Source organism: Heteronotia binoei, chromosome 11 (assembly GCF_032191835.1).
Source record: "Heteronotia binoei isolate CCM8104 ecotype False Entrance Well chromosome 11, APGP_CSIRO_Hbin_v1, whole genome shotgun sequence".
Taxonomy (NCBI): Eukaryota; Metazoa; Chordata; class Lepidosauria; order Squamata; family Gekkonidae; genus Heteronotia; species Heteronotia binoei.
In genome coordinates, this window is record NC_083233.1 from 42243388 (window position 1) to 42257084 (window position 13697).

General features: G+C 42.0%; 2 protein-coding genes across 6 annotated transcripts in view; one reads left to right on the forward strand and one right to left on the reverse strand.

The window, feature by feature from the left end:
- ATP11C (ATPase phospholipid transporting 11C) overlaps window positions 1-11194 on the forward strand; it is a 114453-nt gene extending 103259 nt beyond the window's left edge. For 2 of the 5 annotated variants that reach the window (XM_060249880.1, XM_060249877.1), the window contains exons 29-30: window positions 7100-7204; window positions 10577-10827. In XM_060249880.1, the coding sequence (XP_060105863.1) occupies window positions 7100-7201 (102 nt within the window). In that variant the 3' untranslated portion in view covers window positions 7202-7204; window positions 10577-10827. Of the gene's footprint in view, window positions 1-5351; window positions 5444-7099; window positions 7205-10576 lie in introns of those variants that run through there. The other 3 variants (XM_060249878.1, XM_060249879.1, XM_060249881.1) reach the window with 3 other exon arrangements.
- Window positions 1-13697, reverse strand: part of F9 (coagulation factor IX) — a 155886-nt gene that overhangs the window by 25522 nt on the left and 116667 nt on the right. The window lies entirely within an intron of this gene.

The following is a 13697-nucleotide window of genomic DNA, read 5'->3' on the forward strand; positions in this document are numbered from 1 at the left end:
GATGCTCATTTCTGCAGTCCTGATTGAAGGATGAACCAAATCCAAAAGAATCTGCTAGTCTGTTCTGTTGATATTTTCCACAGCTGATCAGATTGTTGTTTGCTTCCCTTTCTAAAAGTCTGTTCTCAATTAATGGTCCCAAAATGACAGGCTGGTAGAAATGTGCCATTCCAGATCTATATTGTGTGGTTTTAAAAAAATCAGTTGCAGGCCATGGTCTTATGCATGCCCCCTTTCTCCTTCCCTCTCTAGTACAAATTGCCTTTCCAACCTTATGGTTTACTGCAGTATGTACTGATGCAAACCTGAGTTCCCATCATAACCTCGGGTAAAAAGATGGATTGCAAATCCAGGGGCAGTCATAGTTAGCATTAACCATGGTTCATGCTGAAGCATACGTAACCATAAACAGTGATTAAATCTAAGAAGAGAGCAGGGGTTTCACTCAAGCAAGAGGAGGTGGCAGGGAGCACACAAACTTGCCAGCTGGTCTCTCAGCTGCAGTTCAGCATTAAGTCTGCTTCAGACCTACATGCCGTATTTGTGTTTTAAGTGACAGTAAGGTATGAGTCTGTGGGCCGTTTTGTGATCTTGAATCTGCTTTATCTGTATTTTGATGTTCTCAATGCTAACAGGAATTTTATAGGCTTAAGTTAATTATTTAAGAGATTTTTTAAAAAAAAAATCTGAATTTTTAAAAATGCAAGTGTACCTTGTCTCTGTATCCTTTATATGACTTCACAGTAAACTCTGTGCATAGTTAATATGGCAAAGGGTCATATTTGCTAGAGTAATATGGTAGATACAGCACAGTGAATAAATTGTGGAACATATGGGCACTTGATGGACAGTTGTTGATACCTCAAGTCAGGGGTGGAATTCTAACAGGAGCTCCTTTGCATATTAGGCCACACACTTCTGATGCAGCCAATCCTCCAAGAGCTTACAAGGCTCTTTTTTGTAAGCTCTTGGAGGATTGGCTACATCAGGGGTGTGTGGCCTAATATGCAAAAGAGCTCTTGCTAGAATCCCACCCCTGCCTCAACTAATACATGAGTTGGCTTTGCTTGTAAGCTAGCTTTGGGTCTAGGGCAGAGGTTTCCAATCTTGTTAAGTCTGTGGACTCTTCTAGAATTTGAGAACAGGGAATGGGCAGCACTACAAAATGGCTTCCATGGGGTACTGGGACCAATCACAAAATGTCAGGAACTTGCGAGTCAAACATCCTTTTTCTATAAAATAAGTTTTTTTTCTGGATTCTCCTGCTCCAGTGAGTTGAAGGAAAGCCAAGGTTTGCTCTTTGCTTTGGAATGAAGCTTATCAGACACCAGGCCCAGTGCTAGGGCCTCGGGTGCCCCAGACCAGAACCTGCCCTGTGCCCCCACCTCTCCCGTGGGGAGGGCAGGTGAGGAGGGCTAGGCAGATTCCTGGTGCCTGCACAGCACAGTCCCAGAGCACCTCTAAGACTGCGCTGTGCTGGAGTGGCTCACTCACAACCCCTGTTCAACCTTCTCAGGCAGACCTGAGAAGGCTGAGCAGGGACTACAGGTGAGCCACCCTGCCCAGCTCTTGCCTTTAAGGCCAGAGCAGTCATTTTGGCTTCCATAACAAGAGAAGCTGGGCTCATTGGAGAGCACATGACCGTGCACTGTCCCGCTGCTCTCAGCTTCGCAGGTTTGCAGCCCGGAAAGCCAGGAGCAGTCGGGGGGGGGAGCGGGTGCCCAACGGCACCCTGTAGGCAAGGTGGCACCCGAGGTGGCCGCCTACCTCGCCTACTCCCACATGCCGGGCATGTTGGGCACCAAGAAATCCATCAGTGGCCCATGGTATAGTTGGAAAGCACATGTTCTAAACAGCTATTTGAAGCTAATCATGTCCAGGGCTGGCCAGTGTCTGAATGAGTGACCAACTGGGAATCCCCCACTCTGTATGCTACATTGAGTTCACTGATGGAAAAGATGTTGGGGATATACATGCAATAAATAATAATAATGCAGCCCAGTAGCTAAGAGACTGAGGTGTGAGCGAGGAAGTTGCAAGTTCATCTTTCATCTCTGCAAAGAACTCACTAGGTGGCCTTAGGCAAGTTACAGTCAGCCTTAGCCTCTTCCTGTAGAAATGATGATACTAAACTGCTAAGCAAGATTGCTGTAAGGATCAATGAAATATCACATGGAAAACACATTGAACACTTGGAGGAACTCCCTGTTGGCACCTAGATATATAAGATGACAATGCACTGTGATTTGTCTTTCCTTTCATCTATCTCAAAGTTATGACAAAGCTACAGCCTACAAAAGCTACTTTAGAGAGGTCCCCAGAACAACTATACACTTTGAGGGATTCCTGAACCTTTTAAAAAACAAATCTCCCCCCTTCAGCCATGTTGCATCCCATGTGTCGTGTGGCACAAGAGACTGCTAGTTAAGAGATCTGAGGCCAAGCCATGCAGATCTAGCTTTGTTGTTCTGAGGATCCCTCCATTATCTAAATCAGATAGTGGCTGGACTCCCTGCATGGATAACAAAAACTGCTGCACAGAGACACCAGCCGAAAGATAGGGTCTCTACCTGTTGAAGTGATTCCCCAGGTATGCAGAAAACAATTATTTTGGAAGTTAACAATGGGGGGGAGGGTTTAAACTACATAATGAATACTGGTTGTCTTCTGGGGGACACAGCCTATTGAGAGCAGCTGAGTGTCAGTTAAAGGGAAGAGGACAAATCAGCCAGCTAAAGCCCCACCTGAGAACTCGAACAATTCTGGAGGCGGCTATGGTTTAGGGTGAGGAGGATTTCCAGGTTCCCTATCACTGTCAACATTCCTCATGTGCTCCAAAACTGATGGTGGGAAAATTACAAATAAGATTAATTGTAGGGCTTTTACCTTCTAAAATTGGATATGAAATTACATTCTGATGAGAGATAGGAGAGAAATTGTATATCTCATTTGAGGATGAGAAGCCTGTGAAAACTAAGATTGCTAAAAATCTAGAGGTAAAAAAAGAGAAAGGAACTGGTACTTTCAATGGAGGCTTCATGGGATGGTATTTATCAGATGTGTTATTTACCTCCTCCCCCGTAAAGCTTCACCTGCCCATTTTCACACATGAAGACTTTATTAAAGGGGCAGGACTTTTATTTTTCTCTAGGCTATTGGTAACCATAGTAGAAACTGAGGAATGGATTTGACCACTCCAGTCAGGATGGGTAAGGAGATGGTCTGTTGTTTAGGGAGTAAACATGATAGGAGAGTGTATATCAGGGCAGCAATCTGAGACCACTCACAACCAAGGTGGGTGTTTTCTTCCTTAAAATAAAATTTAGAGAGAAGGAGCCACCTCCACACGCACACATACAGGGAGAAAAATAGCCTGATACCGACTAAACATGTTCATTGCTCTGCAGGAGCCACATAATACTGAGAGCAGATGCATGTCATGGTGGGGGTGGGGGTGGGGGTGTGTGTGTGAGTTGGTGGACAGAAATTGATCTGTTCGAGCCCTTTTATGCTACCTCTCCAGGAAACTGCCTGAAGCAGCTTATGAAATAAAAAGATAATAAAAAACCAATTGTTGAAAGTTATTAATTAAAACTCAGCATTAAAAAGCCTAGCATAAAAACATAGGTTATGAAAACAGACCACAGGCAACTTAAAATAACCGTTTCCAGGATAAAACAGTGTCAAAAATTTAACCTGTTTATTAAAAGCCTAGGTGAACAGCTTGGAGCCAAGCAATGATATTTCATGGCAAGCCTCAAAGGGAAGGGCATTCCATAAGAGAGGTGCCTGTACTGAACAAGCCCTATTTCTGTTTGCTGCTGCCTCGCCTCTGAAGGGAGGGCACAGACGGCAGGGCTTATGAGGCAGCTTTTAACTGGTGGGCTGGACGATATGGGAGGAGATTCATAATAGCTCAACATATAACATAGGGCACGAAGCAGACACAGGCAAAATACATTGTAGGCAGGATGGTATCATCCAGGCATAGGGCTAGATGAGCAGCTTCCTATTCACTTAAACCCAAACACTGGCAATCAGCAATTAGTAAGACTGTGTCACAGGACTAGGTTACATAAGCAGCAAGTTGCTCGTCTTTTCCCTGGGGCATAACAGGCCTGTGGTATTGTAGAAATGGTTTCTTAAACTTGATCCTGGAGAGAAGAGACTATGGCGGGGATCTCCAAACATTTTGAGGTTGCAGGCACTTATTAGAATTCTGACACAGCATGGTAGGTGCAGCCACAAAATGAACTCTTGCACAAATAGGAACTCAAGAAAAAGTTGAGGTAGCCACTTGCACTCAGTTGAACTTCTTGCGCAACCACTTGAGTACTACATGTAGCACATGATTTTGCACAAGAAAAACTGCTAAGTTCATTTACGTTGCTGCTTGTGCATCGCTGAAACCAAACCATCGCCTCCACAGCAACCCGTTTGCTCCAAATCCTCTACACTTTGTGTGCACCTTATGGGGGAACTTGAAACACTTCAGAACGGAAGGAGATTGATGCCCAACCTTTTCAAGAGATACAACAGCTGGTACATTTGGGACAGTGGTAAAAGTTTGATTATAAAATGTCAATAGGGAAAAGTTTGAAAACAAAGTGGCTAGCTCTATGTATCAGTCTGCAAGGTGGGCCACATTTGGATGTTGTACATGGACTAAGACAAACTACCTAAGTACACACCACACACTGGCTTGTGGAATTTCCTGCCATAAAATATGATGAAGGCTTATCTGATTGTACAAAGGTAAGGGGAGAGGAGTCTCTCAAGAGCTGTTAGCTATATTAGCCAAATGAAGCTTCCCATGTAAGCACCATACCACCGGGCGGGTGGAATATGGATAGCTGTTGCCTTGATTCTGAATTTGTGAGTGACCTGAAGGCATCTATGTGGCAAGTTCTGGAAGCAGGATGCCAGACTAGAGGGGTCCTTAGTCTGATCCAGCAAGGTGGTTTTAGGTTCCCCCTCCCTTCTAGAAAGATGCCAGCAGCTTTATTTCAATGCAGAGGAGTACTTGGTGCTCCTGGATTTTTTTGTGAAATAATTCTTATCCCCACCACTACATTGAATAAACTCATTTTGAGGCTTTTTAACTTCAGGGCAAAATGAGCCAGAACTGGTGCTGCTTCATCAATGCTTTCCTATCTGTACAGTTCTGTTCCTGTTTCTCAGGGCACCTGATATTCTCTCTTTTGCTCTCCGCTTTTTCTTATCAGTGTTTCTGTTTGAAGGATGGTTTGGAATGGAAAAGTTTGGCTGTATTTTTTTCTCTCTCTGCTTTTCTGCCTTCCTCTTTTCTGTGTGTACAATTTCCCTTTTTCTTTTGTGTTATCGTGAACCAGGTAACAAGGCGCCTCCCATCCTCAGGAACTTCTACTGTCTTCATGCTCTCTCAAACCTCCAGCAATCACAGCTTCTCTGAATGAATAATAAGGTGATTTCTTCTCTTTAAAAATAAAACTGTTCATAGCTGAGTTGCTTTCCTTTCTCTTGATGTGTGTGTCTATCTCTGTCATGCAAAAAAAGGGGAGAAAAAACCCTGTTGATAAATTCACAATATTTCAAGGAACCTTTAATTGCTTTTCCTTTCTGGTTTGTTCCACTCCATTGTTGAAGGCAGTACAATTCGCTCTGTGTTGCCTGCTCCTTCATAACTGGCCATATTGTGAAGCTCAGTCACATACGTGCGTCCTATGCTGCTCAATGACTACAGCACCCAATGTTGACTTGTGAGCCATTGTGAATCATGCACCATATCGGTCTCACTCATGTTTCCTCATATCCTGTGGCTTTTCAATGGAGTCGGTTCAAGTAGTCAGAGCCGATGCAGCCCCAAGTGAGGTGGTAGTGTCCTGAGGTACTAAAATGAATGTAGGGAACAGGGAGGTACAGGGATTACATTTAAAAAAAAAAAGATTCCTTTAAGCTAACACAGCACAGAGCAGACCAGAATAGAACATTTCCTTCTTAGCTTGCTGGTTAATACAATGGGAGTTTCTTTTAGTGTACTGTATTTACCCAAAAGGAAGACATTAAGTGCCAGCATGCATTCAAGTACAACACAGAGATTCTGCCCTCCCTGATGATTGTGAGCTGTGGATCAGTGGACTTAATGCTGTTCTGAATTTATTTGAAACATCAGTGTCTTCTTATTATGCTTGCTTTTTCAGCACAGTCCTTCACAACACCAAAACAGCAACAAAACTATATATTGAGTAATGATCAACTGCAGAGTATAGAATAAAATGATCTTCTGTAGTATTTGCTTATTTTTCATATTTGTACATCACTGCCTCCCCGAAAAAGTATCCTAAAATGTTTCATGACAAACAGTGTGATTGTAATTACAGTTTAAAAGTGCAATTGTAATTACAGTTCAAAAGTTTCTCAACAGATCTGTTCTTGTTCCCAGTCACTTGAATTTGAAGCAAACTATCTCTTCTCCATGGTAAAATCTTGTGGTCTTGTATTCACTCTGATTTTTAATGTTCTGTGATATGCTATTAAGAGTGTTCCTGAGCAAGGACATTGATTCTTAGCCGTATGTTTTTCATTTCAAATCCCATTTTATCTAATTTCACAATTGTAGCATAGAATGCAGAGTGGGCAGAGCTTTCTATCAGAGGTAAATGAAACTGCAAGTAGATAACAGGCATTTGGCTTGACCTATCTGACAGGTTAGATATTTTCAGGGGTGGCCAAGCTTGCTTAACTTAAGAGCCACATAGAATAAACATCTGATGTTTAAGAGCTGCAATGCATGAATGTCAGATGTTTGAAAGTCACAGGGAAAGCAGGAAATGAGATGGGGGAGGGAGAAGTAGAAAAAACAACCTTAAATGCCTTCTCTAAGCATGCTGATGGGGGGGGGTGGCTTTGAGAGCCACACAATATGTGTGAAAGAGCCACACGTATCATCCAAGCCACCATTTGGCCACTCCTGGTTATTATAAACTACTTGAAATATTTGTAGAAGGGTTTTTTATGCTGTTTATCTATGTTAAGGATTTAATTTGTTGCACTGTTACATCACAGCATAGATAAATGCATTTTTACATGCTTTATAGTATGTTTGCCTGACTGTTTCCAGAAAAGAGTGAGCTGTAGGATTGCATCCCATTCGGTGCCAGCCAGACCATCGGTCAGACCTCTCCTTTTAAGAACATTCTCAGACGAATCTAATGTATTGTAACAGGTATCCTGTTGTCAAGAATTAGAGCCTTGGAAGGCACAGATTAACCAAGTGATTCCTGAAATCAGTTAAAATCAGGGTCTTGTAATTTCAGCTGTTGGTATCCTAAAGAAAACAGGTACAATGCCTGCTATACTTTTAAATTGGGGCTTTTTTGGTAAAAGCATTTGCTTGGATTCTAAGCAGTATGAGCAGAGAAGGCATCTTCCTCTAATGCCTGAAGGGACCCAGATTGGGAGTCTGCAGCTCTTCCATTGAAGGAGGTATTGCTGGGCCAGTGTGCCCGGTTAACTGCCATCAGGAATTCTCTTTCTGTTTCCTGCAGCACAGATTTCCCTGCCCTTCCAAGTCTACAGCTGCTCATTCCCCTAGATGCAGGAAAGCCGGGTTCTTTCTAAAGTAGTCTGCATACTCTGAAATACTGCAGATTCCCCCTCCTCAAATGTGGGTGTTCTTTTGTGTTTTGTTTGTTGAATCCTACACATTTCCATAAAATGCTCAAAGTGAGTTACATTGTGGTGGGTATTTCTAGCTGTGGAATAGATATGGGGGGTTTCCATTAATAAATCTGAGCTGAAATGGACTACAGAAGTGGAGGTGTTCAGCAATTGGCTCCAATTTAGTCCCAAGTATACCGGCATTGCACTTGCAAGGTGTTAGCAACTGCCCCCCACCCCCGCTCATAATTGCATGTACTTTTGTCTGAATTAAACATGTAAATTCAAGATGAATATGAGGGAATCTGAATTTTGTGTGATTTACCTGTTAGTATTGTACAACATAGTGCATGTGTGTGCACGTCTGGGCATACACAGGTGGATATATGTTGTACTCTTTATTATTATTATGCACACCTTTCTATGTGTGTGATTCTAAATATGTGTTGATTACTAAGTACGGTATACTAAAAAGAGAATAATGCCAAACCAGTTACATCCCCATTCTCAGTTAATTTTGTCCCATGTACATGAAGGGACTGATTGATCCGGGTGGTTGATTTGGCACATTTCACCTATTGCATACTGTATATTGTATGGGGGGGAGGAGGAAGTGCACATGACTCTGTCATCTCTTCTTGCATCTTTATCCTGTCCCCTTCACATCTTACCTGTCAATCAGACACATGAGCTGTTCCTGCATTGGGAGCTCACACATCTTGCCAGAGCTGGGAAAATTGAACCTCAGCTAATTCAAATGTTCAAGGCGAGAAGACTGTGCTGGTTACTTGTGCTTGTTCAGGATGGGGTGGAATGAGCTCTTTGATTATTTAAGTGTGCTTTAAAATTTCTAGCACAGAAGAGGATTTGGCTTTTTGGACACCACCTATTCCAAGAAACATTCCCTATCTGCTTCCAGAGGTTCCTGACTGCACCAAGCACACCTCTCTGGGGAGTGTGACAGCAGGCATCTGGATGGGTGTCTTATTTAATGTAATCCATACACCCAAGAACCAGCTATCTGGAAATTTGGCAGACGAGGAGGAGGCAGCTTGGCCCTCATCCCACAGGGCCTGAGTGAACTGTAAATTCTTAATTCGTAGGCAGTTGAATCAAAGCCTCAGATTTAAAAAACAAACAACATAGCACCTTTTCTCTTCCTCTCCCCCATCACACAGTCTGCCGTTAGCCTTCTCTTGACTGAATGGTCTGGGGGGCCTAGCAACAACTGAACTCTGTTATACAATTTTAGACTATGTGCATGATGATGGGGTATGTGTAGTGGGGATTGGGTTAGACTGGGATCCCCACTCTTCCATAGAAGCTCACTTGGTGACCTTGGGGCAGCCACTTTTTGTCAGCCTAATCTTATCTCACGGCTGCCATGAGGATTCAGTGGAGGAGATAAGAATGGTGATATAAGCCATTATGAATCCCCGTTGGGAGAGTGAACAAGTCAGGTGAGATCAAACTCTTTGAGGAAGGAAGTCCACTAATGTGGCAGAACCTTGTGAATGGCCCTTTCTCTGATGGACATCCACCTGCCTTCCGATTGTCTTCCCCCTTGTGGGATCACCATTTTGGCATCAACCCAATTACCTACCTACTTCCCCAATTTTTTTTAAAAAAATGCTTTTGCTTTTCTGGTTCTTTTTAATAAGCTACATATCGTAAATGGGCATTTTTGTGGTAAATATTCCTTTTATTTATGTGATTAGAAGTTCACAAAAGTTACAATAAAGTATCATTAATCACATTAGTTACCAAGAAAAAAATCCTTAAATCTACACCATACAAATATATACAAAATAACCAGTTCTCAATTAAAACATTCCATATGATCTAACATAAAGTCCAGATCTTCCTAGCTGTACAGCTGCATGTATTTAGCTACATGCTTACAACTACAACTCCAGTAGAACAATTAGATATATCTTAATATAACTTCTGTGAACTGTTCTCCTGGCCTCTGTCTGTTCCTGTATCTAATAAATGGACCCCAACATTCAACAAATAATTTTAAGAAACCCTTTTTTCTGGCACAGATTTTTTATATATATATAAAAAGATAAAGGTAGTCCTCTGTGCAAGCACTGTGTCGTTACCGACCCATGGGGTGATGTCACATCAGGACGTTTTCTTGGCAGACTTCTATGGGGTGGTTTTTGATACCATTATGTTATTTGTTAAAGCTACATGCCATACCTTACGTACCCACTCATCTATACCCAGCAGATTTGACTGCTTCCAAAACATTGCCTGCAGTTTCCTTGTCACAACCAACAAGTTTTTAAATTAGATATTTTTCCTTCTGAAATATGATTCAGAAAAAAATATTTAGAAAGACTATCACATGGGGTCACATGGCAGTTTGCAATTTAGGATGTAATCAGTTTATCTAAATATGTTGTGCCAGAATTTTTGAGCCAACAAAAATTGCCACCATATATGAAAAAGGGTTCCAAGCTCCCTATTACCAGCACAGACATGCCTCCTGATACATTAGCAGTCCTATCTGGTGTGAGATACCACCTGTACATAATTTTTTGTGATATTTGCTCTGATGGGGATGACACACATTAGGGAAATGGAGAGCACCAGTCAAAACACTGTTTTTTAAAAAATCTGATTTCAAACTCCAGGCAGAAATAAAAGACTTCTAAATGCAAGCAAAGCTCTTCTAGAATAGCTAAATCTTCAAGTTTTCCCTGAAAGCCTATATAAAGATGTAAGGGGGAGCTTAGAGGACTACCTTATTGTAACCATGGTTTGGCATTTATTCTCTTTTCTGTCTTACCATTGTTCTTTTTGTCCTACCATATTCTAATTCTCTGTTTCTGACTTAATACCAGGACAGTGTTTCTTCTCACACTTCCCCCTGCCATGTTGACAGCTCTGTTAACTTGTCTTCTTTCCTTCCTCCTTTTTATTTTTACAGGCTGTTCCTTTGGAGCTGCCGATATTGGTGTCCTACAAACACAGGGAGAATGGCTACACCTATTAAGTGAGGTCCAGAGAAACACCATGACTCCTTTTACAGAACGATGCCCTCTCAGGATACTTCGGATGCAAAGATTATAACCCCAGCACGTGGGCTTAAATCAACAGCACTCTTGCTCTCTCTGCTACAAACTGAGTATCAGAAGCAATCAAAAAGGAAGCCAAGAGAATTATTCGTTTTGTTTGTTTGTTTTTAAAACAAAGACCCCTTTTTTGTTTGCATTTTTAAAATAATGGGGAAGGCGTCTCTTCTGGATTTCCCTTCTTTAACCCCCTTGAGAAACTAAACTTGCTGTTCTGCTAAATAAAATGTTGGGGGAAACTACGAGAGACTTTGGTACTTGGAAGACTTGTGGCCTGTTCTGTTGATGCAGATTCATCCAGGAAAGGTGAAGCGCTACTAAAGTTTTCTCTCTTTTGTTTCTTCCCTGCCCTGACCAAAGAAATAGCACAAGTTTATGTTCCGAGGGCAGTGTTCCGATTTTCCACGGACAGCACTAGCAAATCTTGTATGTCATTATGTGGCTTGGCCATAAATTTGAATCATGTTGATATACTTTTGTTGTTGTTCAGTCAACCACTACCACCCCAGTCATTCTGACAAGAATTCCACACCTCATCTTTAAGGAACAGGGGTTTTTTTAAGGTTGGTTTTTGCCCCATCAAGAGTACTTGGAAAAAAATGAGACTTATCCCCCCTCCCCCATAGTATCCATGTTCATTTCAAACACTTAAGGTTAATGTAGCTGAATGTTCTCTGTTGAGCTTGGGTTGAAGAATTCAAAAGCAACCTGTTGTCCAATTCTTACACATGCAACAGGTTTTCTTTCTGTGGTCTGTTCCTCTCTTCTCGCCTCTCAATTGCAATCTGCAGTCCAAATCAGCATGTTTCTTTCTTTTCTAAAATATATATAATACCCTTTATTGAGTATACAAAATATTTACGCCACAGTGTCAAGACTTCTCTCAACCTGAGCTCTTAAGGGGTTATGCACCATTGTTAAGATGTAACTTTCCAGATATGCAGGTGCCAGATACTTAGAATATATTAACTATTCACAAGGATTCAGATGTTTATTGATGGGGAGAGACTTAAACTTGGAGAGGGGATCTTTGTGGTGCTCTCCCTCTCCTCACATTCAAGGCCCGTGGACTATTGTTTGGGAGGGATCCACCACTGCAAATTGTAAAAATTACTTTCTTTGGCAGAGCAAGCCCTGAAATGCCTGCACTATTACCCATTCTAGTGAGAGAGCTGCATCCTTGGTTAGCTGTCTTCCTCCAAAGTGTGATGCATCTGACGGGCCAGTTCACACACCCAGGTGTGTTAAGGTGTACCTTTAAAATCTTACATGTGCACCTACAAATACTGTTAGCATGTGCAACCAATGCATGTTTTCAACTGTGTATCTGATGGGTACACAAGCATGTGTGCCCATTATTTGCCATCTTGTAATATGTGAAGCAGCGCTATAGCACACACAGTAGCACCGCTGGCTTTCCCTCTCTCTCTCTTTTTTGATTTTGCCCCAGTCTACATACAGAAAGTAGTGTGTGAATTTAGAAGTACATTTGTGCCAGTTGCTGTAAATTGCAGGACTGAATGGCCACTGAGATTTGAGAGGGTTCAACTGAATCTGCTTCTGATCCATGCACTAGTCCTGTGCAAAAGTGGGCAAGGCTGAGGACATGCTCAAATAGGCAGTGCCATGGGGGTGAGGGCAGTGCATGCATGACTAGTACAAAGATATTTGTAGCTTGAAATAGGTAACATGTCTAGGTCAGTCCAACTTATGACTGAAGTCCCACAGTTCACTGAAGCATGGATGGAAATATTCATTCCCCCCATGTGTGATGTTTGTAGTTTAAATTCCTTTTACTGCTGTCTGTTTTTCAGATGGGACCAGTTGATCATTGTCTCATTCCCAGTGTGCCTGTCTCTGCACAAACTCTGAGAACATAGCTATACATTAATGGGCTTGTGTGGCTACCACCAATCCATATTTTCCTTCTTCACCTTCCCAGTAGCATTTGATATGAGAAACACATGGTGTGGTGTCATTTGGGGTGTGTTTTCCCCTTGTACATGGCAGCAAGTCAATTGACATAGAATGCAGTCACATCACACCACAGATTTCCTTTCCTAGACATTACTGGGAGTGGATGAGATAGCTGTTTCTCCTCTGACCCTTCCCTAAATTCTATTTTCAGCGTTTACAGACAGGGTCAACATGACTGGCTAGGTGCCAAATCATAATTGGTAGAGATCCCCAAAATCTGATCCCCAAAAATACACAGTTCCATTTTAGTGTCTGTGTTTTGGGAGGGTTTTTTTTTTTTTTTAAAAAAACCCTTTTAATTGCATATAACGTGAAACTCACTGTGCATTTTTCATAAGCTAGACAAGTATCTTTTTCTTGCTTTCCCAACACACCTGTAAACGTGATGCAATTTTTTTTAAACGACTGCACCGTCTTAGGACCAAATTCTCTGATTCCGAACTCCCAAGTAGTTATTTTGTTTTTTGGGGGTTTTTTTTTGGGGGGGGGGGAATTAATCTGAAATATAAACCCAGCATTTTGAAGTTCTTTCAGGGGCTTGTAGAAAGGGGGTAGACCTAGAGACAACTTGGACACAGCAACTGGTTTCTGTCCCTTTCTCACCAGCATGACTGGGCCAGGTGATCATTGGTAGTGTCTCTGAACTTCTGCTGGCTCACTGGAGCCCAGTATTTTTATTTAGCATGTCTAAGGTTTGTTTAAAAATGGCAACCAAAACAACAAAGCCAGCAATGAGATGATCCATTTTGCTCTTCAGAAGGCTGTGAGAAGTGGGGAGCTAATCTCAGTCCTACTGAGACCATTTTGCAGATTTGGCATATACCAATAGCATATCATGTGGTAAAACTTCTTTAGATTGCATGTTGGAGAATCATATCTGAATCCTCCCTCACTATACTTGGAAATCTAAAGTGACGAAAGAGATAAAAAGTGCAGCTTTGCTTTGTCTGTGAGATGCTAGCTTTTTTATGGCAGGGAGTTTGTAAGGATGGGAAAGTG